This window comes from Gopherus flavomarginatus, chromosome 16, assembly GCF_025201925.1.
Source record: "Gopherus flavomarginatus isolate rGopFla2 chromosome 16, rGopFla2.mat.asm, whole genome shotgun sequence".
Lineage (NCBI taxonomy): Eukaryota > Metazoa > Chordata > Testudines > Testudinidae > Gopherus > Gopherus flavomarginatus.
The window spans coordinates 4,399,720-4,427,363 of record NC_066632.1 but is presented as its reverse complement, the minus strand read 5'-3'; the positions used below and the strand labels follow the sequence as shown (position 1 = coordinate 4,427,363).

The following is a 27,644-nucleotide window of genomic DNA, read 5'->3' as shown; positions in this document are numbered from 1 at the left end:
CCTGGAACCCCGCTGCACTGCTGATAGGGTGACCAGACAGCAAGTGTGAAAAATCAGGACAGGAGTGGGGGGTAATAGGAGCCTCTATAAGAAAAAGACCCAAAATTGGGACTGTCCCTATAAAATCGGGACATCTGGTCACTCTAACTGCTGATCAGATTTCTAATGGCCCAGTCGGCAGTGCTGCCAAGGTCCTTTTTCGGCCAGGTTTTCCGGAGCCCGATGAGCCTGAGTTGGCTGACCTGGGCCAGCCACGAGTGTCTAATTGCAGTATAGACGTACCCTTACTCATCGCTCTGGTGGGGGAATGCATTACAGTGGCTATCTAGGGACCAGGTTTCCTAGGTTCCATTCCCTGCTCTCTTACAGGCTCACTATGTAACTATGGGTGGTGGGTCTCTGTGCATCGTTAAAACAGGCAGGCAGGAAGCTCAGGAGACGGGGCGATTCGGAGAATTGTTACTTTGTTTTAATTTAATGATGATTTGCAACACCAATGCTGCGATCACTGGAGGGCCGAACCCTGAGAGGTGCCCCTTCCTGATCAAAAGAAACCCCATTTTATTCAGCCCAACCAGCTGAAGAGGCTCGAGGCCAGAGAAGCGTTTCCCCCTGAGAAAAAGTGCTTGAAAAGCCAGTTTGTAATTAATTGTGATTCAGACGGAAAGTGATGGTTTCAGCGGTGGGAGTTTGGGGTTGTGAAGTGGGGGACAGATTGTTCTGTGTCTGTACAGCCCGTAGCAAAATGGGATCCTGCTCCAGGACTGGGGTCCTAGGCACGACCATAACACACCTCATAAATAATAGCAATAAAAAGATATTTAGTGCCCACCTTAGGGAGGGGTCTTAGTGCTGACCCTAGCAACTAAAGCAGCCTGATGTTTAACCTATAACAGCAACCTGCAAAGTTGTTTCTTTACTTCAAGTACTTTGGGGTGGTGTGTGGCTCACTGTGGGGCCTGGGTTTGATCCCCATTGATAAGTGAGGTAGCTGATTATAATTATGAGTCCGGGTGATCTCTCGTGGAGCTCTTGAAGGGGGGAGTTATTCGGGGCTGGGAAATCCCCATGGAGGTCCCTTTTTCCTACCACACATTGGAAAGCACAGAGAGCCTGTGGCTGCCTCTAGCAGAAAGACATGTGTTCCCGCAGGGAGGCAAAGCCAGGGGATGGGGGGAAGAAGGGGTGAGGGGGCGTGACTTCTGGCAGGGTAGCCCCACCCAGCCAAGCGAGAGAAAAGTGTGAGAACACAGAGGCCAGTTGGGTAATAGTGTGGTTTCCTCTCCGGGGCTGTGGGCGTCACAGGCTCAGATACATAGCCCAGGCCACAGAGGGGATGATCAATCCTCTTCTTGCTAGAGACGGCGTCAAATCTGCCTCTGGCTCTGCCATCAAGTCCATAAGCATCTCCCGGGCTGTGCTGTGGACCTTCCCCTGCTCCACCGAGAGCAATCATGGGCGATGGGGTGGTGTATCCTTCTGTCTTTGTGGTGGACGGCCAGCAGCACGGGGTCCCCTTTGTCCCACCCATGAGGAGGAAGCGGCGGATGTGCTGGCACAGCCAGTTCTTCCTGGCCTGTCTGGTCATCTTAGCCCTGGCCGGCGTGGCCACCGAAGGCTATTTCCTGATCCGCTTCCAGAAAGAGCTGGAGAAGGCGACGTCCCAAGTTGCGGTGAGTGACTGGGAAAGGGGATTGGGAGATGAGAGTCTTGCATCACGCATGGGCAGTGATGGGACATGTGTGTGTGTGTGCACGAGGGGATGGGGCAGTGTGCTTTGGCAGGGGGCTCCACATGTGTATGTGTGTGTGTGCGTGTGTACACAGTAATAGGAAAATGAGCCAATATGCACTTGGAGGCAGGGGTGTAGTGACACAGTGTCTGGGCAGTGCTTGTGTGCTGGGATCGGGCTCTGTGTGTGTGTGTGTGTGTGTGTGTGTGTGTGTGTGTGTGTGTGTGCTGGAATGTGAAAATGAGCAGACTGCATGTGTGTTGGGAAGGAACTGTGTGTGTGTGTGTGTGTGTACTCATGCGTGCGCTGTAATTTGGAAATGCACTGGTGTGTGTGTTAGGATAAATCTAGGCATTTGCTGGGACAGAGATCTGGGCGTGTGTTTGTGCGCTTGTGCTGGGTCTGGGCAGCATCTGTGTGTTAGGATGGAGCTGTGTGTAAGAGAGTTTGGATGAAACTGTGTGCGGCAGAATGGGACAGTGTATGCTAGGATGGAGTTGTATGTTTGCTGGGACAGGGCTGTGTGTGTGTGTGCTGTGATAGGACTATGTGATTTTGGATGGACTCATGTGTGTTAGTATGGGACAGCGCAGGTTTGTGTTAGCAGAGTCGTGCATATGTTGACATCGGTTTGCGTGTCTGTGTGCTGCGACTGGGCTGTGTGCAGAAGTATGGGACAATATGTTTGTGTTAACCTGCAGTGTGTGTTGAATCAGGACTGGCATGTGCACACCTGCTTGTGTAGGACATTCTGTGTTTGTGTGTGTGCCGGGAATGGGCAGGGTGACTTTGCTAAGGTAAGCCCGGTTGTGTCTGTGTGCTCTGACAGGGCACTGTGTGGTTCTGAGAGAGTGTGTGTGTGTATGGATTTGTGTGTATAAATGGGGTTGGAGCTGTGTGTGTAGGTCGGGGTGGCACTCGTGTGCATTACTGTGTGTCTGTGTGTGTGAACACCCGGAGTGTGTGAACACATCTTATAACATGAGACACATTTCAAGCCACATTGTGCTTGTGAGCGCCCATGACAGCTGGTTGCAAACATTCCTGTGGAATCTCAAAACTGCTCAGGCCCAGGTCCTGCCGCTACCCCTCCTAGGGGGTCTCTACAGCAGGAAAATCCAGGACCATGCCCAATCCCCCTCCTTTCAGGGGTCTTCCTTCCACCCCAACAACCAACCCCCTCCACCAACAAGCCCCAAGACCCCTGCAGAAATCTGCATTCACCATGGGGATCACAGGGGCAGGCAGGAGAACAGGCCGGGGGGGCAGCTAGGGAAGGGGCTGTTCCTTTGGGAGTCTGAATTGACCCTGCCCCTGTGGGTCTGCTTTTATTTCCCCTACTAGCCTGGGCTATCAGGGGAGCGGATCTCAGCATGAGCTGGCCTGGCTCATGCTGCTCTCACAAACTGTGTTAGAACCTGGGTCAGCCACATGTGCTTGTAAACTGCATCCAAATACATGTTATAAGGCTGGACTTAAGTTCAGGCACAGAGCTAGGAGTCCAGCAGTTGCCCAGCAGCCTGAGTTTCATGGCATTTAAGGCCAGCAGGGATCATTAGACGATCTAGTCTGATCTCCTATTTATCACAGGCCATTAAATTTCATCCAGATAGCCCTCTATTAACCCCAAAGATTTTAGTTATGCTGCAGCATTTCAGTCCTCAGTTTCATATATGCCAAGGCTCAGACCCTCTCAGGCACTGGAGTTCGGTGTCTAAATATCTTTGAAGGTCTGGGCCCAAGCACCTGAAACTCTAGGCGAGCCTCAGGTTCTCAGCACCTCACAGAATCAGGCCCAAGGTTTCTCCAGCTGGGCAGCCAATGTCACTGGCAGAATCATGACAGTGTCTGCACACCCCACATAGCCAGGTGTCTGATCCTGCCCGGTGCGGAGCCAATGTGTGTGTGTGTGTGTGTGTGTGTGTGTGTGTAGCCTTTCTGACAGACTTGTATTTTCTACTCTAGGAGGAAGCAGCGGCCATCTCTGAGAAGTCCATTCAAGGTAAATCTCTTCCCCATTTTGCTAAACCTCAGCTGCCAGCCCCCTGAAACACAGACCAGATTTTAAGAGCTCGGTTCTCCCAATGATGGACAGATTTTTTTTTCCAGAAGCGTTCCGCTAAATTACACAGGGTGTGTCTACACTGCAATTAAACATCTGCAGATAGCCTGTGTCAGCTGACTCCAGCTCACAGGACTAGGGCTGCAGGGCTGTTTCATTGTGGGGTAGACATTTGGGCTCAGGCTGGGACCCTGGGCTCTGAGACCTTCCCCTCTTGCCGGGTCTCAGGATTCGGGCTCCAGTCTGAGCCCAAATGTCTAACTGGCTATTTTTAGCCCTGTAGCACAAGCCCCATGAATCCAAATCAATTGGCCCAGGCTCTGAGACTCGCCGCTGTGTAGATGCACCCAGAGGGACCTAAGTCAAGGCCAGATATTCAGAGGCACCCGGGGTGCTGAACACTGGGAAATCCATATGTCGGTATGGGACCTGAGCTCTTGTAAATTGGTGTAGCCCCACTGAGTTCGCACCAGCTGAGGGGTTTGGCCAGGAGAATGAACCACCCTAATGCGGCTACAATCTCCCAGTGCCTGACTGTGAGCTCCCTTACGCTGCTGTGACTTCACCAGGGGTGTTATGCCAGTGTCAAAGCGGGGAGAGGAGAATTCCTGCCCTAATAAAAACATTCACCCATTATTCCCAAGCAGATATGGTGGGCCAGATCCTCAGCTGGTGTAAATCAGTATAGCTGTTGTTGACTCTGGTGGAGCAGTGCCCATTTACACCAGCCAGGGATCTGGTCCAATTGACTTCAATGGCGCAACATCTATTTACACCAATTGAGAATCTGGTCCTATTGATTCCAATGGAGCTTTGCTGATTTACACCAGCTTGGAATCTGGCCCTATTCACTCCAGCAGAACAATCTCTGTTTACACCAGCCAGAGATCTGGCTGTATCTTAGAATATCAGGGTTGGAAGGGACCTCAGGAGGTCATCTAGTCCAACCCCCTGCTCAAAGCAGGGCCAATCCCCAAGACAGATTTTTGTCCAGATCCCTAAGTGGCCCCCTCAAAGGTTGAACTCATAACCCTGGGTTTAGCAGGCCAATGCTCAAACCACTGAGTTATCCATTTCCCCGAATTCATTGGTTGACTGATTTGCAATGAACAGTCCGTACCCAGAAGTGAGTTTCCACAAAGCCTAGTGTGACACCGACAAGGGGTGGGTCTAATCTCTGTTAACGAAGCCCCCTTGTCTCCACACCCCCACCTCATTTCCTCTGGTTAACAGCTCTGCATCAGACCTTCCACGCTAGGGACAGAGATGTATGCTAGCGCAGAGAATTGCAATGGGTTATTTGTAATAGGTTGGTCAACCAAGCTTTATTCATAGCCTCAGAGACTCTCAATTGGGCCTCTCAGTGGTTTATATATATAGCCCTTCTTGGTGGCAGGGGGAGGAAAGGAAACTTCTCCTGCAAAGTGACTCTGATGTAATGGATCAGAGCAAGCACTGGGCTCCAATTTTCCATCCCTGGGAATTTTTTATTCCAGATGGGCTGTTTCTCTAACATACCTGCTCTAGTTCCAACGGGAACTAATCCAGGGAAGACCTGAAGCCTGTGTTATACAGGAAGTCAGACTAGATAATCCAAATGTTCCCTTCCGGCCTGAGAATCAATGACTCTAGCGTGAGGCGCCGGGGTAACATTCTGCTCAGGGCGCAATTTGCGATGATGTTAATGGCTGCAGGTATTTGGAGGCTGTGTGGCCTAGCGGACAGAGCCTTCAACTGGGAGACCTGGGTTTTATCCCCACCTATGCCATTGGCCTGCTGGGTGACCTTGGGCAAGACACTGCCCCTCTTTGTGCCTCAGTTTCCCCTTCTCTATAACTGGAACAATGATACCTCCTTTGTGAAGGCCTGTGGAGGCCACTGATGTACAGTGGCATATAAGTGAGTTAGGGATGATGATGATATTGACTTGGCAGTGGCACAATAATGGGTTGCGTTGATTATGTTGGTCAAGAGCACAGTAACGAGATGGCTAGTGTGTATGAGCGCTGCTGTCTTCTGCTGGATGGTACCAGAACTGCTCATCTATGTTTCACAGTCCCGACACTGAACAGAGATTCTCTTTCAGCTCTTTTTGGAACAGAAATTATGGGTCCTGTCCCTGCTGCTGCTTTCAGGTTCTGAGCACCCCTATTGTGCCGCAAAGCAAGACCCAGTACAGGATGAGGTGGTTTTGATTTGGTGCAGCGAGTGGGGGCTGAGGATGTTGCTAAGCCAGGGTGGTGGATTTTTATTACAGTAGCGTATACAGTAGTCATGGCTCAGGAGCCCAGTGCTAGGTGCTGTACATTATTGATTAGGTGTATTACAGTAGCACCTAGGAGCCTCAGTCATGGCCCAGGACTCCATTGTGTTAGGTGCTGTACAATTTAAATATGAACAAATAGACAGTTCCTGCCCCAGTGAGCTTATTGCTTTTAGTGGGCCAGATCCTCAGCTGGTGCAAATTAGCAGAGCTTTCCTGAAGTCAAAGGAGCTCCATTGCTTCGCACGATCTGGGGTTCTGGCCTAGGAAGTTGAATAGCGGTCGTTGGGATGGGTTTGGATGTCTCCACAGCCATGCTCCACAAAAGAACCGCCTAGGACTTGCAGGCTCAGGCCCTGCTCCTGCAAAAACGCTTCCCCCTAACAAAAAATCTCCTTTTAGCTGCTAGCGGGATGCGGTCTCTGACACATGACTAAGCAGTTCCAAACCCATCCAGCAGAGGACAGTGGGGCCCAGAGGTGCTAGATGGTTCGCTGCAATACAGCGATGCAGCATGTTTGCCTAGCGGATCCTCCCCCGCAACTGCTTTCCGGGAGTGGGGGGGAGTCTTTTCTGAGCTGGGTGCAGTGAAGCGTGCGGCAGGAGGGGGGGGGGCGTGGTGTGTGTGGAAACGAGACAGAAAGGAAAGAGAGAGAGAAATTAAAAGCAGCCCCAATGAAAGTGCAGGCTAGACCCAGCGCGGGGGAGAGTGGAAGGAAGTGGTGACAGGACGGGGGGGGGGGTAGGGAAGGAGAGGGGGTGCGACAGTGAGGAATGAATGGAATGGGGGTGTAATGGAGTGAGTAGGGGGAACATGATGAGGGTGCAATGGAACAAGGCAGATGGGGGACAAGATGAATGTGACATTACTGGGGTGGGGGACAACACAGGGCACCAGTGCTTTACATTGGAGGGTGAGTCCCAGTTCTGATCCCGGGTGCTGCTCTGCCTGGCTCCGTTGGCAAAGTTCTGACCCAGAACTGGGTTCAGATCCAGGGCCATCTCCAGGACTCAGCACCAGGCAGCTCTTCCCCAGCCCGCACGGAGGACAGAGGACTCGGAACTGGGCTGATTTCACAGCTGGGCCTTTGTTTGTTTGTTTGTCTCATTTGCAGACCGGAAACTTCATGCTGAGAAGCCAGCAGCTCATGTCTTGGGTACGTTGAAGTCCTTCTTAACCCTGCATAGTCTGCTGCCTCTGCTGTAGAGGGGCATCTTGTCTAGTGATTAGAGCAGTGGGGGATGGGATCAGGACTCCTGGGTTCTGTTCACAGCTGTGGGAGGGGAGTGGGGTCCAGTGATTAGAGCAAGGGAAGATGGGGCCAGGACTCCAGGGTTCTCTCCCCAGTTATGCCTCTTTCTGGGCTAAGCTGAGGCCTGACATGTTGTGGGCATCGTGTTCCCCAGGTGCAGCCTTCACCACCTCTGGGAACGGTTCTCTGCAGTGGGAACACAGTAAGGACTGGGCTTTCCTGCATGACATGGGTTACCAGGGCGGCTCCCTGGTCTGCATCAAGCCCGGCTACTATTACATCTACTCCAAGATCCATCTTATGGCGCAGAGTTGCTCTCAGCAGGGCCAGAGTTCTGTCATCTATCATGGCATCTATAAGAAGACCCCCAGGTATGTCGAGGAGATGAAACTTGTGGAGAACCTGATCCTTTACTGCGATGAGAAGGACAGCGGGTTCTGGCGGCAAAACAGCTTCCTGGGAGGAATCTTCCACCTGGAGGAGGAGGAGCAGATTTACGTCAAGGTGTCACAGAGACAGATGCTACAGATCAGAGACGGCACCAGGTCTTATTTTGGCACCTTCATGATCTGAGCAGGCCCTTTCCTGAGCCGCAACTGCTGGGTTTTGGTTTGAGGCCTTGTGCTTTTTAATCTGCCACTGATATGGTTTTCCTACGTGGACGATCCCTCTGACCCAGCATTCCCCAAAATACTGTTGCACCTTGCTGGTCTAATATGCTCCTCAGACTGGATCCAGCTCATGAGGTTAACTTCAGAGGCTGGTCACAGAGCTCAGAAGAAGGAAGGGTGGGCTTTCAGTTGAGGCCTTGTATTAGGAATCAGGACTCCTGGGTTCTATTCTCTGTCTGGGAAAGGGACCTGGCTCTAGCCATTTGCTCAGGAGAGACTGGGAGTCAGGACTCCTGGGTTCTATCCCCAGCTGTGCCACCCACCTGCTGTGAAACCATGAGCAAGTCACCTTGCCTCTCTGTACCTCCATTTCCCTAGCTGCAAAACAGAGATGATGGTTCTCCCTTACCCTTGTACAGGCCATAATGCTGTCCCCTGCATAGCCGGCCACTGTCCCTCCATTAGGTCCAGCAGGTTTTCAAATAGCTTTGAAAGTGGAAAGACAAAGAAACTGGCTACCACAAGGAACTATGGGGCATTTTGCCTCCAGGTCGCCAAGGCAGGCCAACCCTCAGCCACTGTACATCAGTGTAACTTCAATCATTCCATGCTTGTTTATGCCAGGTGATGGTGGGAGGGAAGTGTATTTAATTGGCTTGCAGTTCTGCTTAGCAACTGGTGGTGCTTGACGGGGTCAAATCTTGCAGTTCCCTTTGCTCATGGGGAAGACCCTGATCCTGATTCGGGCACCTCCCTTTGAGGGTCTGGTCTGAGGAGCCTGCCCGAGGAAGAGCAGCAGAGAGCCATCTCGTCAGCTGGTGCAAATCAGTGTGGCTGTGATGGAGCAATGCCAGCTTAGCCCTGCTGAGGATTGGCCCCTCACTATTTAACCCTGGGCGAGAACAGGCCAGGTTCTCCTCTCACTCGCTGCGGTGTAAATCCGGACGAAATTTGCGAAAGCGGCACTGATGTAAGACTTACCCGAGGGGAGGATCCTGCGTAACGGGCCCAGATCTCTGGCTGGGAGATGTTCATGTCGAGTCCTTGGGTCCAAGCTGATTTCCAGCTGCTGGGGATGTGGCCCGGCTCCTGCCATTCCCTGCCCTGCTTTATGTGCAGTGAATGTATGTAAGTGTGTGCACCTATTTATTTTCCAGTGAGTATTCCCTGATATTCAGGGAGCAGCTGTATCTAATGGTTATTTATCCATTACCCCAGGGTCACTGGGCATGTTTGGGGTGGGGCTGGGGGGCAGAATTTGATTTTTATTTTGTTGATAATTTGATGGATGATATTGATGTTTATTTCAACGTTTTAAATTTTTTTTATTGATGTAAATGTTCACAGTTGTGCAAAATTACGGGAAGCTTTTCCCCTCCTGTTCTTCTCAGTTTCAATGTTCATAATTGGATGACGGGGAGGCGGGCGGAGGCAATTCCTTAACTAAGTAAGGGTTGAGATTTCAACTGTTAATGCTTTATAACGGTTCAGACAAAAGTGGTCAAACATCGCGTGTCAAAATATACAAAGTAAATGGCCTGAAATCAAACCCCAATACGTTCTCAGGCAGCAGTTTTTTCTCACTTTGCCCATCTGTAAATTTCGGTGATTACCAATGGAAATATTTTTTGTCATCAGTTGTGGGTGTGTACGGTGAAATTGACGTTTACTGACACAGATAACAGTCGAATCCTTCCAAGCCTTGGATGCAGTCTCCTTAGGGGACATGGGAAGCTGCGGGCCTGTCTCCCACAGGACCTGCCACGCACACCCTTACCCTTAAAGAGCAAGCCCCCCTGCTACAGACCCCTCTGCCCTTCTTTCTCCTCCCGTGAGGGCAATGTTTGGATTGATCACACAGTTGCACCGTTCCCTACCTGAGTTTGGAGCACTCTGGGGGCTGCGCCGGCTCTGACAGATGTTCAGGGCGGCGAAATGCCAGGAGGTGAGTCAGAGATGAGCGCTGGGATTCTGGGCTAATAGGCTGCAATGCCTAGGTCTAGGAGGAAGCGCTGTCTTAATATGATAGTGGGCTGAGCACTGGGACTCCTGGGTTTTAGTCACGGCTCCGGGAGGGGGCTGGGGGGCATAGTGGTTAAAGCAGAGGATCCTGGGTTCTATTCCCAGCTTGAATAAGGACTCTTGGGTTCTACTTCCCACTGTGGGAGATGAGTGGGGCCTAAGACAACAGGAGCTGGGGGAGTCAGGATTTCCAGATTCTATTCTTAGCTCTGACACTGGTTTTCCATGTAATCTACCTCTCTGGACCTGATCTGGCTTCCACTGAAGTGACAAATCTGCCATTAAGGGTTAATCGGTGTCTGTAAAGCACCTGGAGACCCCAAAGGGACAGAGCAAAGACTGGTCACTGCCTTGTAAAAATTACCCGTAGCTCATCCGCTGAGCTTCTAAATGAAATGAGTTCTTTCGTCGGCCCTGTGCGATGCGACCGCTCTGAAACAAAAGGCTCTGCTTGAGACCTAGAGCCAGACTCCCGGCTGGTGCAAATCGGCATTGCTCCATTGGAGTCAATGGGGCCAGATCCCCACCCCACTGGTGTAAATCAGTGTCGCTTCATTGAAGTCAGCTGAGGATTTCCAACAGGCGCTGCAATTCTGTTACCCCACCGCCAGCAGCCCGCTGCCTCATTCTCACTCCCACCGGAGCGTAATGTCACTGGAATGACCCTGGTGTCGATGGGAGAAGAATCGGGCCTTGCGTCTGCTCTGGGGAGGTTGCTCTCACATCGCCTGGTGTAAATGAGTAACTCCGTTAGAAAACAGTGGGGTTAGATTGTCCAGTCTGACTCAGTCCCAGTGCACCTCCAGCAGCCTACAAGAGATTCCAGCGTCCCAGCTGGAGTAATTCAACCGAGATCCATTGACTGGGCCCATTTACACTAGCTGGGGATCTGACCCCTGGGTCACAAAGCTCCCTGGGACTAACCTGACCTTTTATTCAACCCGAGGTTTCAATTTTATTTGATGCATCAGCTTCTGCTCTCAGTGACACCATCATGAATCTGGAATGACTCCACCGAAGTCCATTTATATGACAGGTGCCAGTGTAACAGATGTACAACTGGTGTTAGTGGGAGGGCAGAATTTGGCCCCCAGTTTAGAGGGCTTGTTCACCCAGCTCTGAAATGCGGCCCTCGCTGGGGTGGGCCACACGGCAGCCATTCAACTGCACACAGTGATCCTCCAGGGCAGTTTTGGTTAGGAAATGAAGAAGAATCCAAATGACAGGGGACCTTTTAAAGAGGCTGAATGGAAATACCTGGATGGTATTTGGCCAGCGTGCGGAGGGTCTGCGCCCCCTCAAAATGCATTGGAGGAATGTTTAATGACCACAAGTGGTCAGGAGCTGGGTTTTACACCTCCTCCGAAACGTAGCGTCTCTTGCTACCACACTGGGGCCCTGGGTTCTGTACTGACTCAGTGGAAAACACCCACCCCAGCTTTCTATGCTTTCTGCAGTGGTCTCCCATCCAAGCACGTACAAGGTGGAAGCCTGCTGAGTTAATGAGAGCCTAGCACAGGCTCACGTCCCTGGGGATCGCTCTGCAGCCTCAGCCATGACCGCAAACTGACCTGGCCTGGGCCTGCACCCTGGTCTCAGAGAGTGAGTTAACTGGGCAACCAACTGAACTAGCACAGAGCAGGTATTCACTGTCTGCACTGCTACAGACTCAGAGCTAAGAGCAACAGCCTTATGGCCAAGGGAAAAGCTGTGAATGGGGCCTCCCGGATTCTAGCCCCAGCTCTGGAGGAGGAGTGGGGTCTAGCGGTTAGAGGAAGGGCGTGAGGAGTCAGGATTCTTAGGGTACGTTCCCAAGGATAGACTGCATAGGTCCCTGTGTGTCAGGACTCCTGGGTTCTCTTTCCTGCTCAGGGTGGAAGTGTGAGCAGGGAGGGAACTGGGAACTCTCTTTTAGCAGGGAAGCAGCATGGCCTAGTGGGTAGGACTGGGTCTCAGGAGACCTGGATTCTATTCCCAGCTGCACTGCTGGGCAAACTCAGGCAGGTCACGTTACTGCTCTGTGCCTCAGTTTCCCCACCTGTAAAATGGGGATAATGACACTATGCAAAGTGCTTTGAGAGCTGTGGATGAAGTGATTAGCTCCAGTGCAGGAGGCTTTAGGGAGCTGCGGATGATGGTTACAGTCCCCACTCCTGACCTGAGGGCTGAGTGGGTCTGAGAATGCTTCCTGCACGGGTCCACGGTTTTCCGAGATCCGGGGGTGCCAGAGATGAGAAGCCCATTATGCACCAGGCCCCTGGCTGTGGTGGAAACGCCCGGCATCAGCTTGGCAGCATGTGCTCTGCTCTCTCTCATGCACTTGCTTATCTGGCCCTCTAGGTCCCACCACATGAGAGGAGGAGGATTTCCTGACTGCTGCAAGCCATGACCAGATACGGCTCAGCAGGCGAGGGCAGCTCTGCGTCAGCTCCTGCAGCCGGAGCTCAGGGGCTGTGGCTCAGTGGCACTGAAAAGTGGGGCATCTGGGCACAACAGGGGGAGAGCTCAACTCGGGGAGAATATCACGAAGCCAAGTCATGGTTGTCCCATTGCCTGAGGTACCAGCGTGGCCTGTCCTTTGAGGGACAGGAGGCCTGGAGCAAGGGAGCCCGCCTTGTGGAGTGATAAGTCACCTCCCAGCCTAAGAGAGCTGCAGCTAGGTGACAGCCTGAAACACCTGGGCCTCGTAAAAGGGTGGGGAAAGCACCACCCAGCGCAATGTCCCATGCTGGGCTTCTGCAGAAGAGAAAGAGGCAAGGCGCCATCCGGAGCCACAGATCCTGAACCCTAACCCTCTGGGAACTGAGCCCCACAGGGGAGCTGAAAAGGAGCCCAGGTGGGATGAAAGGACTTGTAGTTTGTCTGGCTTTTGGTTATCCTGAATTCTGGGAGTGCCCCCGCTGGAGGGCCAAGCCACATGAATCTCTGGGAGAGACCAAACCTGGGGAAGGGGAAACTGAGGCAGAGATGCAGCGCTGTGCTTGGCCAACAGAGGATGCTATGCGGCAGCCATGCCCTAAGACCATCAGCATTAGGAGGGATGTCTGGTCAAGTGGTTACTCGGACATAGGTTAGGGGTTTGTTATAGAAGTGGATGGGTAGGGTTCTGTGGCCTGCTTTGTGCAGGAGGTCAGACTAGATGATCATATTGGTCCCTTCTGACCCTAAAGTCTATGAGTCTATGAGACACATTGATTCCAAGCCAAGGTCTAGCGGTTACAGCAGCTGCTCTGAGTGTCAGGACTCCTGGGCTCTACACCCAGCTAGTAACTCAGTGCGTTACCTTGCACAAGTTACTTCCTCTGGCTGCGCCTCAGTTTCACTGTTTGTAGCCCAAGGAAACTAGAGAAGTGCAACTGAGCATAACATAACCGCCCGCAGCCCACTTAGGACTTTGCCTGTGTGGTTGCCTGCTGCTAGCTTTAAGGGCACAGGAGAATCTCCCTTTTCTGGCAGGTGTTTGGAGTCTGACACCCACCTTTGTGGTTTTGTTTGAATCCAGGAGAGGGCAGTGGAGTCACACATGCTCGCTTGCACACCCATTACTCAGTTCATGATAGTATTGCAGAGAGCAGAGGGCTCACACTCTCTCTCTTTCTCTCTCTCTCACACACACATACACACGACATTACAGTATTGTTCGTAACAAAGAAATTGCCAGAGCGGATCAGATTCAAGCATGATCTGATCCATTTCCACACATTTTTTATTTTGAAAAAAAATGTATAGGAAACTTTGAAATGGAAATTAATTTCCGGCCGAAAAACTTCAATCTGCAAATGTCAAAATGGAATGTTTAGGGGGTTTTAGGACTGTCTTTGGTTTGGTTTTGTTGCAGCCAAAACATTTTAGCATAACCGACTCAACCTCACAAAGTGGCTCGGCGTCTCCAATCTGCATTTTTCAACCACAACAGTTTCAGCTGAAATCTTTCACTCAGCTGTAGGGCCGAGTCCAGTCCCTCAAGAGCCTCGGGAAGCTGATGGCACCGTCAGTGGCGTACACAGCCTCACTGCAGTGGGAGGCTCAGTCCCAGTGCCTGCATCCCATTCCCAGTTCTACCAGTGACCTTGGGTAAACTTCTGTGTCTCAGTTTCTGCCGCTGAAAACCAGGCATGCACTACTATTCTCTAGTTTGACCACAGCTTAAGGCCAGAAGAGATTCTCAGATCACCAAGAATTTCACCTCCTTGCCCCGTTTTGAGCCCAATTGCTTGTGTTTGACTAAAGCATCTCCCAGCGAGGCCTCCAGTCTGAATTGAGAGCCATTGGGAGATGTCCTCATAGACTCCAGGACTGGAAGGGACCTCGAGAGGTCATTGAGTCCAGTTCCCTGCCCTCATGGCAGGTCCTGCTCCCATTGGGTGCTTGTTTCAATGGTTATTGGGACCACTGATGTCACCTAGGTAGAAAATGGAAACCAATTCTCTGACCTATATCATACAGAAGGTCAGATTAGCTGATCCAGCTTCAGGATCTATTACTCTACTGAGGCGTGGATTTGCATTCAAAATGCTTGATGCTGCTGGCTACAGACTAGAAGGGGAAGCCCCTGTCTAAAAAGGATTCAGCATTAAGAGATGCACATCAGCTCGGGAACCAATCCAACCCGAGGGGGCGGTGCAGGGTGAGGGCGGCTCTCCCCTCCCCACCGACAGCTGAATCTCTGTGCCAAAGCAACAGGCGCTGCCATGGGAAATGAAACCAACTTGAAAGAAGAGCTTGGGTGGCTGTGGGTGTGATAAGCATCGGGGAACTAGCGTTACAGTAAAAGAAACAGCGCCGGGTTACTCAGCGCTGCAAACCCACAGGCCCTGGGGGGGGAACGGGCACCTACAGGCGGGATATTTATAACAATGAAATGGCAAAATTCAGAGCCCGCAAGTGGGAAGAAAGAAAAATAATCAAAGCAAGATGGCTCTTGTTTGTGTAGAGAATGACTCTCAGCAGCTGAGATCTTTGAGTGGCAGCGTGGTCCACTGGGTGATGGGCTGGGAGTCAGGGGCCTGGTGACTATCCCCAGCACTGGGAAGGGAGGGGAGTGGGGTATAGTGGTTAGAGTGGGGGGGAGCTGGGAATCAGGATGCCTGTGTTCTTTACTCACTGTGTGACCTTGGACTTCCCCTCTCTGTGCCTTAGTTTCCCCTTCTGTGACCTGGAGACAACCTGGTCTATCTCCCAGGGGAGCTGTGATATCTCTGTGCAGAAGCTGGCAGCGTAAATCCTGGCACTAGTATAACACATCACATATGGTGAACCCTGCACTACTTGAGCATGCTGGGCTGGGGGTGGGCTTGGGTTGCCACTGGCTGGTTTTTGCCCAGCCTGGCCAGTTTTTCTACTGCCTTGCCGGTTGCCAGTGAAAAGAGGTAAGATGCTGGGTGTTTTGCTGCGTACACGTGGCAATGGCAACAACTGGCTTCACACATCGCAGCTGGGAGCATGCCAAGCCCTCACCTGCTGTTGCCAAAACCACAGCGACTCCTGGGAGCGGCTGAGAAGTGGGACAGACCCATCCCCCGAGGGTGAGCCTCGCCAGCCGGGAAGGGAAGGAGCAAGGTGGGGGAAGCTGGGACTCCTGAGAGGGGACAATAGAGGGGGGTCTTGCAACCGTGCTGTCACGGGTCTCAACGCCAGCCGTAGAAAAGCTGATGCAAGGCTGGCCCTAGACCAAATGGTGCCCCAGGAGAAGAGTGTCTTTGGAACTGCCACACCCCCTCCATTTGTTGAACTTTTGAATCCTTTACTTTTGATTGCATTGGGAGCCCCTTTCACACCGTTGCAGCACAATTTATCCTGGTTGTAGAAGACGATACATTTGCATGCAAGAATCTGTAAACAACAAAAACAGCACCCCCAACCCGGCACCCCCCAAGCCCAGCTACTGTGTTCCATTAAATAAAACCAGAGACTTCAACACGCGCTCGGCGGTGGAATCCCAGGGTCCTCCTCGAGGAAGGGGCATTTACTAACCAAAGCAGCCACCCAGCTCGCGTTCCACTTTGTCTCTCTTGTTACCACACAGCCACCACACAGCGGTACTGCAGGCAAATGCCATAGCACGTTGCAAACTTCTGTTGTGGATAGGGCATGACCGGGGGCAAAGGGGGAAAGGCCAATGTCTTGCTCTTGCGTTTTGGGGGCTCAGTGCCCAGGGTCACCTGTCCCTAAATCCGGCCCTGAGCTGATGCCAAGGGTCAGCATGGTGCCAGGCAGACTCCCGCAGCTTCTCCATCATTCATGGGGCTTTTGTGCCTCTTGTTCTGCTGCACCCAGGCTTTCGCTGCAGCCTCGATGGCCTGTGGCTGCCACGACCTACTTTAGGCACCGTAGGGTTTGCCGGCAGCAGCAGAACCACGGGCTGTGGGTGATTCTGCGAATCCCTTATCTCGGCCGTGCCCCAATGGAGGTAGGCCTCGCTGAGCGCACTGCCTCCTGGCTGTTTGTGGAGCTCTCGAGCTGCTGCTGAAGTGAGAAGGGGAAGATAGATCTTTAAGATAAGGGGAAAGAGAGAGAGAGCCCAGGTCCCAGCCGCTTGGGTCATTAATGCTCCATTGGGGTTTTACCAGAGCGTTGGGCTGTGAACTCTGGCGTCCTACCTCTGTTTACACCTGGTCATACTACGTTTCCCCCTGAGTCCTCTTCAGTTCCTGTCTTAAACAGTAGTGCTGCATTGCCAGGTGCCGTCCTACAGCCGCTATGTCCCACCCCAGAGGCAGCTGCATTTCAGCCCTTGGGTGCAGAATCCCTGTGCAGTATTGTTGTGTGGCTGCTGGACAGCTTCAACACCAACCCCCCACCCCAGAAGCAGATACATTTCAGTGGCATATAAACCAACTCCCACCCCAAACTAACCACTAGACAGCACTCCCTCCCAGAGCCTGGGATAGAACCCAGGTGTCCTGATTCTCAGACCCTCTCCCCCCCTCTCCACCTTTAGACCCCACTCCCCTTCTTGAGCCAGGGACAGAACCCCAGAGTCCTGGCTCCCAGCCCCTCTTTCTCTGACCCCCAGCCCCACTGCCCTCCCACAGCTGGGAAGAGGACATAGGTGTCCTGATTCCCATATTCCCTGCCATGCTGCACAGGGCCCTGGATTTCCCCCAGTTCCCGGTGCAGCGTGGGGCTTGCTGTGAGGCAGGGAAAGGCAGGCTTTTCCCCTTGGCACTTGAAATCAGTTTCCAGCCCCTGCCTCTGCTGCTAGCAAATTTCTGGAGGAGGGGGGAAATTGACAGGGCAGGGGCCTTTTGTGGCCACAGCCCCTGGGGGATGGGGATGGGGGTGGAGGAGGGAAGATACAGCCACACGGCTGCAATGATATCGGGCCGCTGTGCTTGGAAACAGCCTGCTGGGGCTGCTCTTATCTGTGCTGGGGCGTGGGTGGGGGAGAGGAGCCGGGTTTCTGAGTAGAAATGCTCTAAACAGGAAGTTTACTCTCTTCAAAGAGAAAGCGGTTAGATGAGGGCAAGAGCAACCGGGCGGCCATGGAGATTTCAGATGCTCCCTGACGGGTGGAATCTTCCTTCTGCTGCTGGCTCCGCGTGGGGGGGGGGGAGTGTCCCTGAGGCCAAGTCCCTGGGGTGAAGCCCCAAGGCCCACGGGCCTTAGATGCCTATGTACCCATGAGGATCTGGGACTAAGAGCCCACAGCATGGTGCTGTGTTGCAAGGGGAAGGCACGTGGCCCCAGCCTGCAAGACACTGTGTTGGAAACCAGCTGTGTGTGTATGTGTGTCCGTGTCCTTGCTCCCCCCTGCTGGAGGGATTTAGGCCTGGGGTAGTGGGGTGGATGGGGGTGGGTGTATGTAAACCGCTACCCTCTACTGGAAAGGAATGAAAACAGCTCACCTGTGTGTGCTATAGGTAGGGCCCTACCAAATTCATGGTCAATTTCACGGTCGTAGGATTTTAACAGTCGTAAATTTCATGATTGCAGCTATTTAAATCTGAAATTTCATGGTGTTGTAATTGTAGGGGTCCTGACCCAAAAAGGAGTTGTGTGTGTGCGGAGGCGGGGGTTGTGATACTGCTACCCTTATTTCTGCACAGGGCCATCCCTAGCCATTCTGGGGCCCTATGCAGCCCCCCTCCCTGGGGTGGGGGCTGGCTTGGGATGCAGGGGGAGAACCTCCCCCCAGCACTCACAGGTGGCGCCAAGCGGTTCCAGGTCGCTGCACTTCTCGCCGCCGGCGGTGAGTGCAGGCCTGACCCTGGGAGAGTGGGGGCAGGGCTTGGGTGGAGCAGGGGCGGGGGCTTTGGGGAAGGGGTGGAGTGGGGACTGGGCTGGGCTGGGGTGGAGCAGGGGCTGGAGCAGCACTCAGCTGCGTAGGGCACCAGGAATTTCCTGGTGCCCTACGCAGCTGCATACTTCGTGTATGGGTAGGGGCGCCGCTGCTGCTGGCTGGGTGGCTGCTGGTTGGGAGTCCAGCTCTGAAGGCAGCACCCTGCCAGCAGCAGCGCAGAAGTGGCATAGTGTGGTATTGCCACGATTACTTCTGCATGGCTCCCTGCAGAGCTGAGCCCTCAGTCAGCAGCCGCCACTCTCTGGCCGCCCAGCTCTGAAGGCAGCGCAGAAGTAAGGGTGGCAATACCGCGACCCCCTTATAAAAACCTTGTGACCCGCCTGCAGCTCCCTTTTGGGGCATGTCAAGGTTTCTTCCCCACTCTGAACTTTAGGGTACAAATGTGGGGACCTGCATGGACACTTCTAAGCTTAATTATTAGCTTAGATCTGGGGACCTGCATGGACACTTCTAAGCTTAATAACTAGCTTAGATCTGGTAACTCTGCCACCATCCAGAAATTTCAGTGTCTGGAGCACTTCCTGTCCCCCTCCAAAACTCTCCCCTCCCTGGGTGGCCTTGAGGGACTTCATCAATTCCCTGGTGAACTCAGATCCAAGCCCCTTGGATCTTAAAACAAGGAGAAATTAACCATCCCCCCTCCTTTCCCCCACCAATCCCTGGTGAGTCCAGATCCAATCCCCTTGGATCTTAAAACAAGGAAAAATCAATCAGGTTCTTACAAAGAAAGCTTTTAATTAAAGAAGAAAGGTTAACATCATCTCTGTAAAATCAGGATGGAAAATACTTTACAGGGTAATCAAATTCGTATAGCCCAGAGGAACCCCCTCTAGCCTTAGGTTCAAAGTTACAGCAAGCAGAGGTAAAATCCTCTCAGCAAAAAAAAGGACATTTATAAGTTGAGAAAACAAAAATAAGACTAATCCGCTTTGCCTGGCTATTACTTACAATTTTGAAACATGAGAGACTGATTGAGAAAGATTTGGAGAGCCTGGATGGACGTCTGGTCCCTCTTAGTCCCAAGAGCAAACAACACCCAAAACAAAGAGCACGAACAAAGACTTCCCTCCACCAAGATTTGAAAGTATCTCGTCCTCTTATTGGTCCTCTGGTCAGGTGTCAGCCAGGTTTACTGAGCTTCTTAACCCTTTACAGGTAAAAGAGGCATTAACCCCTAACTGTCTGTTTATGACAGGGCAGGACCCCCAATTTGAGAAATGCTGGTCTCCCCTGTGAAAGGTCTTTTATGTGCTCTTACTTTATATTATACAGATTTCACGGGCGGAGACCAGATTTCACGGTCCTTGATGCTTTTTCATGGCTGTGAATTTGGTAGGGCCCTAGCTATAGGGTTGGTGCTGCTAAGAGCTTTCCCTTCAGCCTGTTTGGCAGGAGCTGGGTCTTTTGCAAAAGGAGGAGCTTGGCTGCCCTTGGGAAGGTCTGAGCATGGTCTGCTGGTAGTTTAGTGACTAACTGGCACCTCTCTCCCTGCAAGGAAATTCCCTGATTGCCCCAGGTTGAAAAAAAACAAAGTAGCAGATATTCCACCCTGCTCTGTCAGGGCCTCATTCCACCTCTGTTTGTCTGTCCATCCATTCACCCTCTTGCTGTCTATCCATTCTAGCCATCTATCCACCTAGCCATCCATTTGTTCATCCATCTCACTATTCACCTACCACTCTAAGCTGCTTGGGAGATTTTCAGAGGTACAACTGGGACACGAGCCCCCCCCCCCAAAAAGCAAGGACAAGACACGATCATCTCCCTCTTCACACCGTATCCACAACAGAAGCTTGCAACGTGCTGTGGCCCTCTTGATGCATTTGCCTGCAGTACCTCATTCAGCCACTAAAAGGCACTGTGTGTTAACAAGAGAGACAACGGTGGAGCTCAAGCTGAGGTGATTCCACAGCTGAGTTTGTGTTGAAATCCATGGCTTTATTTAATGTAACACAGTGGCCGTCAGCAGGGGGATTGAACCCAGGATCTCTGAGTATGAGTCTATGGCTCATTGTCCTCCATGAGCAGCACTGCCACTAGAGGGTGCCAGAGGGCCCTGCTGATTTACCCTGCCATACATTAAGTCTCTCGTCCGGCACATCCCGGTGTGTGAATTCCTCTCAGATCCAGGTACTCGCATGCCCTGGGAGAGATCAACACTGTTGCTCCTCCCCAGGTTTCAAGTTTAGACACCAAAGTCATTTTTTATCTGTCTACGACTCTGGAGATTTAAATGTGCAGGAAAGGGGCGGGGGGGGGGATTTCATAGGTGCCAACTCTGTGGCTGCTCCAGGACTCAAACACCCACGGGAAAAAAATAGTGGGTGCTCAGCACACACCAGCCATAGCTGTTCGGTGGGGGGAGCGATCAGCTGTTTGGCAGCTGGCAGGAGGTGCTCAGGAAAGGGTGGAGAGCAGCAAGCGGCAGACGGGGAGGCCCTCAGGGAAGGAGGAGCAGCAGAGGTGGGATGAGGAGGAGTGAGGGTGGGCCTCAGGGTAAGGGGCGGAGTGGGGGTGGGGCCTCAGGACAGAACACAGGGTGAAGCACCCACCAGGAAAAATAAAATTCAGCACCTGTGGTGTCTTTGCCAGGGACTCGGTGGCACGTGACACAGCCCCCCTTGCTTAAGGAATCCTAAGGGCATAAGTGGCATTAAGGCTCTATAAAGGACATGGGTAGAGCCACCTCCTGGACAATGCTGCCTCTCTGGGTGGTGCTGAGCTGGTAGAGGGGAGGACTCAGGGGCATGGCTTTTCTCTGCTTCTCATAGGAGGACATTGTGGAGAGTGATGAGCATGAGTTAGGGCAGCCCTGAGGCTGCTCTAACTTAGACCAAGTACCAGCCACAGCCTAAAGAATAGAGGGGCCAACAGAGTCTCAGGGATTCCTTTTTTGTGTCCATCTCTCCCTTGCCTTATAGTTAGATTGTCAGCTCTCTGAGGGCAGGGACTGTGTCTGTACACGGGGGTCCTGAGCCATGACTGGGGCTCCAAGGAGCTACCATAATAAACCTAATAAATAGCATACAGTGCCTAGCACAGTGAGGTCCTGGGCTGTGATGAGAGTGCATGGGTGCTACCGTAATACACTTAATAAATAATGTACAGGTCCTAGCACCATGGGGTGTTCTGGTCCGTGGCTGCTGCTCCTAGGTGCTACGATAATACAGATAACAACCAGGGAACTCAAAGATGGTTTAAAGCTCTCTTAACCCTCCACAAGCCCAGGACCAGAGTAACCAAGAAGCAGCCCCTCAGGGCTGTTTGCAGGGATGGATTTAGCGGCCATTGTGCTCCCAGCTCAGAGATCCCCACCATCCAAGGCATCTGTTAGCTTGTGCTGTCTCCTCACTGCAGCCTTCCGAGCTGGCAATCTGTGCTTTGCAATAGCGAAAGTAGCACACAGCCCCCTCCAGCTATGAGTCAGGCTTATAGCTATGAATATTTTTTACAGTTGTGCAATTAGCGCCTGGGATCTTGTGAGGTGCCACTTCAAAGCCCACCTCCCCCTGCCCTGCCAACGGCCTCCTCTTTCACAGCCTGGCCTGTATTTCAAAGGCAAGAGGTGGGAGGGCGCGGTCAGCCGGAGTCTCGTCTTGACGTGAGTCACAGGCTTTTTCTTCTGGTTTAGGAAAAGGAAAAAGTTTGGTGTTTGACAATGGAAGGTTTTCTTACTCCGCTGCAAAGCTTTCGGGCTGCAAAGTTGTTGCAACCTATTGAAAGCACGGTCCTCACCCAGACCAATAAGAGGGAGAGTAGATGGATGCAATACCTTCCATGGAACACTAGTAGGCGCTATAGCCAGTGACAGCAACCTGCAATGAGTCAATGCCATACCTTTGGGGGGCACTAGAGGGCACTGTAGGGTAAGAGGGACCAGGCAACGCTGGGTGCGAGCTGGTGAAAAGGTTTTCATCAAAAACTTTCCTTTATTTTGCAATTTTCACCCTAAAATTTTTTCTTATTTTTGACACTATCCCCCGCCTTTTTAATGCACATTTCTCCCTAATTTTTCTGCAAAATTGTCCACATTTTTGACACAGCTTTTTGTCCGTATTTTGGGGAGAAAAAATGTAATGGAGGAATCCTGAAAATCTGGGGTGGAGGGTTTGTTTAAAAATAGTCTGGGGGGGGGCTTGAAAATCTTTTTTTTCCCTGAAAACTGGCCATTTTTAATAACTTTTGTTATTTAAAAATGGAATTTGTTCGGGGTTCATGTTTGGTTTTTTCTCATCAAAAAATTTTTTTAAATGAGTGAGAAATTTGAAAAAAGAAAATGTCCCCACCCCAAAGTTCCCATAAAAAATAATTGGCATGTTTTGATCAGCTGTGAAGAGGAGACTTTTGCCTTGAACTGCTGGAGTGGTATAAAATAGTGGATGGGATAGAGACAAATGCTTCTTTGAAGATTAAGGGGGTAGGAGGCAGGCAGTGGGCATTTATGTAGGGATCTGTTGCCCCATGCAGAGATGCAGCCACCTCTGGGCTGGGATCTGGGGGCTGTTTTATACAGAGATCCATTGCCCGACACTGAAATGCTGCCACTTCTGGAGTGAGGAGCATGGGCTGTATATAGGGATCCTTCTCTTTAAGTACTAAAATAATGGATGGTACAGAGAAAGCTGCTCCAGTGTACAATTTCTGATGGTATAAGAACAAGCAGGGAACTAATAAAATGGAAAGGTGGAACATTTGAAATGAATTACAGAAAATGCTTTTTTACACAATGGAATGTTAATCTGTGGAACTCTCTGCCACTTGATGCCATTGTGATTCACTTGGCACTGAGATGCAGCCACCTCTGGGGTGAGGTGCAGCAGCTATTTATACAGGAATCTCTCACCCAGCACAGAGTTGCAGCTGTAGCCGGGGTGGGATGCAGCATTGTTTGTACAGGGATTCCCTCATCTGACCCTGAGATGCAGCTGCCTCTGAGATGGGATGTGACAACTGTTTATCCATGGCTTCTTCTGCCAGTGCTGAGATGCCGCTGCCTCCCAGGTGAGGCACAGCGGCTGTTTATACAGGAATCCCTCATCTTGTGCTGAGGTGCAGCCACCTCTGGGGTGTGGCACAGAGACTGTTTATACAAGGATACCTCATCTGACGCTGAAACACAGCTGGCTGTGAGGTGGAGTGCAGCAGCTGTTTATACAGCCACACAACAGCAGTTTAGGATCACCTAGGGCTTAATGCGCCCATCATGTGGCTTCAGACGGAAAGAAGAGCTCTATGTGGCTTGAAAGCTTGTCTCTCTCGCCAGCAGCAGTTGGTCCAATCAAAGATATTACCTCACCCACCTTATCTCCCTTCTACAGAGTTGTCAGGATAACTTGTAGCTGGGCCTCAGCTCCAGCAGAGGACACTCCAGTTCCATCGTTAAAGTGAAAAAGCCATCGATGAGTGGCCTGCTGTGCTTGGCACAGGGGGATTTCTCAGCTCTGCCCCTGCTGTCCCAGCCCTGGCCCACTCTTGAACAGAATCAGTCAATTGTCCTGAATCCGGCCCAGCTAAGCACCACTTTTACAACATCCCCTTACAACTTAGGAAGTAGCCTCAAAACTTTTCTCTGTGGCCCCGGACAGGATTCCAAGCCAGGCTGCTAGAGAGGGGAGGCCGATGTAGGAAACCCCTTCCTCTTTGGAGCAAAATGGGCAAATGGGAGGATCTAAAGCCCACAGGGGTTGCAACATGCTCAATGCTAACACAGTGTACCTAGCAGGGCTCAAATGCTGCAGTCAGGAGTGGGTGATATTAGGGGCAGGTGCCCCACCAGTGACCACTAAGGAGGGCTGCTTGCAAGGTCACTCTTGGATATGTGGCTAGGTGGACCATTGGGCTGATCTGCCAGACAGCTGGGGAGTTTGCTCTTGGCCTTAATAATAACAATTATTATTATTAGGCTATTATTAATTACGATCTAGTGGTTATCTAGTGCTTTTCATCAGTAGCTCTCAAAGCACTTGTCTGTATGCAAAAGTTGTGGCTCTTTAACTACAGCAGACTATAGTTACAGATACAAGCCGCCCCCACATAGTGTGACACAGTTATATCAGTGTAAAGGTGCTTGTACCAGTTTAGTTTATTCCTATATGGGATGGGATATGAAAAAATTTTATAGCAATTTATCTCCAGCCATACTAGGGGTTTGGATTGATCCATCGATTTCAAGGCCAGAAGGGACCGTTAGATCATCCGAGTTGGTATCCGGTGTAACGGGCCAGAGTGGTACACCCAGCCCCACTGGGTTGAGCCCAATAACTTGTATCTTTGGCTAATGCATCTTCTAGAAAAGGACGGAGTCTTGATCTGAAGATCTCCAGCGACAGAAAATCCCCCGTTTCTCTTGGCAGTTTGTTCCACTGGTTAATCATATGCACTGTAAAAATTTGCCTTGTTTTAACTGGAACTTATCTGGCTTCAACATCCAGCCACTGGGTCTTGTTCTGCCATAGCAGTAAACAAATCATATCCCTACCCCTTTTGCAGCACAGCCTTACAGGTAGGGCTCTGGATGGGGACTCAAGAGACCCGGATTCTCTTCTCTGCTCAGCCCCTGACCTGCTAAGTGGCCTTAGGCAGGTCATTTTCCCTCCCCGTGCCTCAGTTTCCCCATCTGTAAAATAGGGATAATGATACTGGTCTCCTTGGTAAAGCATTTTGAAAGCTAAGGATGATAAGAGCTAGGGATTATTGATCAGTGTTTGTATAGTGACAGCTCAGTGGGGTGGTGGGCCTCTCAGGTGCTACCGTAATACACATAATAGTGTACAGCACCCAGCACAAGGGGGTCGTGATCTATGATTGGGTCTCCTAGGCGCTACCGTAATACACCTAATAAACAATGTGCACACAAGGGAGTCCTGCTCCCATGTTTAAGGCAGATGTATTCAGACTGGACCAGGTGAAGAGAAGGGCTGCTAGGCTGATGAGAGGAATGGAGAAGCTACCTGATGAAAGGTAACTTAAGGCGCTTGGCTTGTTTAACCAAACCAAGGCTGAGAGGAGCTCTGATTGCTCTGTATAAATAAGTCAGACGGATAAACACCAGGGGGGAGTTATTTAGGCCTGGAATTAGGCAAAGGTTTCTAACCATCAGAGGAGTGGACCAGCCTCCCACGGCAAGTGTAACAAACCAAACTGGCTTCACGACTGAGCTCACAGGGGTGATCTGATGAGGTCACCTCCAATGGCATTCGGGAGGGAGGGCTCTGAGTTACTCCACAGGAGTCTTTCCCGGGTGTCTGCCTAGTGGGTCTCACCCACATGCTCAGGGGGCCAAATGATCATCTTATTTTGGGTGAGGCAGGACTTTCCCCACCAGATTGGCAGAGATCCTGGGGAGGTTTCACCTTCCTCTGCAGCATGGGACACAGGTCACTTGCTGGTTTGAACTAGTGCAAATGGTGGCTGCTCTGTAACTTAAAGTCTTTAGATCAAGAGTTGAGGGGATCATTAACCCAGCCAGGGGTTAGGGGCCTGCTAGAGGAGTGGGTGGGTGAGGGTCTGTGACCTGTGCTGCCCAGAGGGGTCAGACTAGATGATCATGATGGTCCCTTCTGACCGTAAAGTTTATATGTCTATGAGATTGAGCTTCGAGGTGCTACCATAATACACCTAATAAATAATGTACAGCGCCCAGCAGAATGGGGTCCTGGTCCATCAATCGGGCTTCTAAGTGCTACCGTAATATACTTATATGGGTACAAAAACATTGTGTAGCCCAGGCCTTAAATCTTCTTCTCTAGAGTCCATGCTGGATACCTTCATGGGGATCAGGCACTGGTGCTTGGTCTGAAATCTCAGATTGGCCTGAGCACTGTTTGTGCCCACCTCTGTCCCAGGACTGGCGCCTGGAGCGTCAGTAAACGAGCTGCATGAAGTGTATACCTAGAATCCCACTGGGGAGGGCCGTGCCTTGCACCAGTAAAGTGATCATCCAGGGGTTAACTGGGCGACCCAGAGTATTATGGGTTAGCCCCATGCTCCACCTCTCCCTTTGTTCCTGTTTAGTTAGAGGGTGGTCCCCCCACCACACCCACGCTGCTGTGATGTGGTTCAACAAAGCAGCAAGCTCCCAACCTGCAATTCCTGTGCATGGATTTAGTTTGTGTTGCACTGAGCAGTCCCTTCACAAACTTGACGAAGAGGGACCTGGTTGTACTCTGGAAGGGGAGTGGGGTCTAACGGTAGGGCCGGCTCCAGCTCTTTTGCCGCCCCAAGCAGCGAAGCAGAAAAAAAAAAGATAAAGCCGCGATCGGCGGCAGCTCTACCGCGCCACTTCGTTCCTCAGCGGCAATTCGGCGACACGTCCTTCCCTCCGAGACAGAGTGAAGGACCCGCCGCCGAATTCCCGCCGAAGACCCGGACGTGCTTCCCTTTCCATTGGCCGCCCCAAGCACCTGCTTCCTTTGCTGGTGCCTGGAGCTGGCCCTGTCTAATGGTCAGAGAAGGGGGGACTGGGAGCTGGGACTCCTGGGTTCTATCCCCAGCACTGGGAGGGAAGTGGAGTCTAGTGGTGAAAGTGGGGGGGGCTGGGAGTCAGGATACTTGGGATCCATTCCTAGCCCTGGAAGGGGAGTGGTATCTAATGGTTAGAGCAGGGGTGCTGTGAGCTAGATCTCCTGGGTTCCATTCCCAGCTTGGGAAGGGGAATTAGATGGAATGGGTGGGCGCTGGGAGTCAGGAGTTCTGGGATCCATTCTGGGTGGGGATCTTTGGAGTTTGTTACACACCCAGAACCCCTGCACGCTCTAAAAGATGGGAGGATCCACAAAAGATCGTAACAGCGCATGCACTACCCCTTGGTGGAAGTGCTACATCCTGGAATCCGTGGCACCTACCCCTCACTGCGTGCCAGCCAGCCAGATCACATCTCCTGGGTTTTGCAGTCATGCCAGGGCCTTCTCCCACTATCCCCTTATGGGTTCTGAGATTCAGAAGCACTCGCAGTCGGGTTACTGCGGCTGAGGCTGGCAGCTCATCCGGGAGGCAGAGGGCACGGCCTGAGAGCTGGCAAACTACCGCAGCACATGTGACAATAAGATACCAGGCAGCCGTGTCCAGCTCCGAGCCCCAGACCACCTGCTCCAGGGGGCAGGGGTTGGGAGTCTGCACTCCATAGCTCTGTTCCCAGCTCTGGGAGAGGAGTGGGGTCTAGTGGGCTAGACGAAGGGTGTTGTTGGGTCAGGACTCCTGGGTTCTATTCCTTGCTCTGCCAGGGATTCACTAAGGCAAGTCCCTTCCTGGCTGTGTGCCTCAGTTTCCCCATCTGTAAGGCTGGAGTGATAATACCCACCCTGTGGAGGAGAGGCAGGTTTGGTCTTTTTTTTCAGTACTCTGTGCTCCTCAGCTGGACGGCGCTGAGGCTGGGCCCGGCGCTGGCTGCAATGCCAGCTG

The 27,644-nt window shown here is 51.9% G+C and overlaps 1 protein-coding gene across 1 annotated transcript; it reads left to right on the top strand.

Moving 5' to 3' along the window:
* Nucleotides 1–1,304: 1,304 nt before the first annotated feature.
* On the top strand, nt 1,305–9,465 carry TNFSF14 (TNF superfamily member 14). Its single transcript, XM_050925045.1, has 4 exons — nt 1,305–1,673; nt 3,698–3,734; nt 7,173–7,214; nt 7,465–9,465. The coding sequence occupies exons 1-4, from the start codon at nt 1,455–1,457 to the stop codon at nt 7,881–7,883; spliced, it is 717 nt and encodes a 238-aa protein (XP_050781002.1). The 5' UTR covers nt 1,305–1,454; the 3' UTR covers nt 7,884–9,465.
* Nucleotides 9,466–27,644: the final 18,179 nt, after the last annotated feature.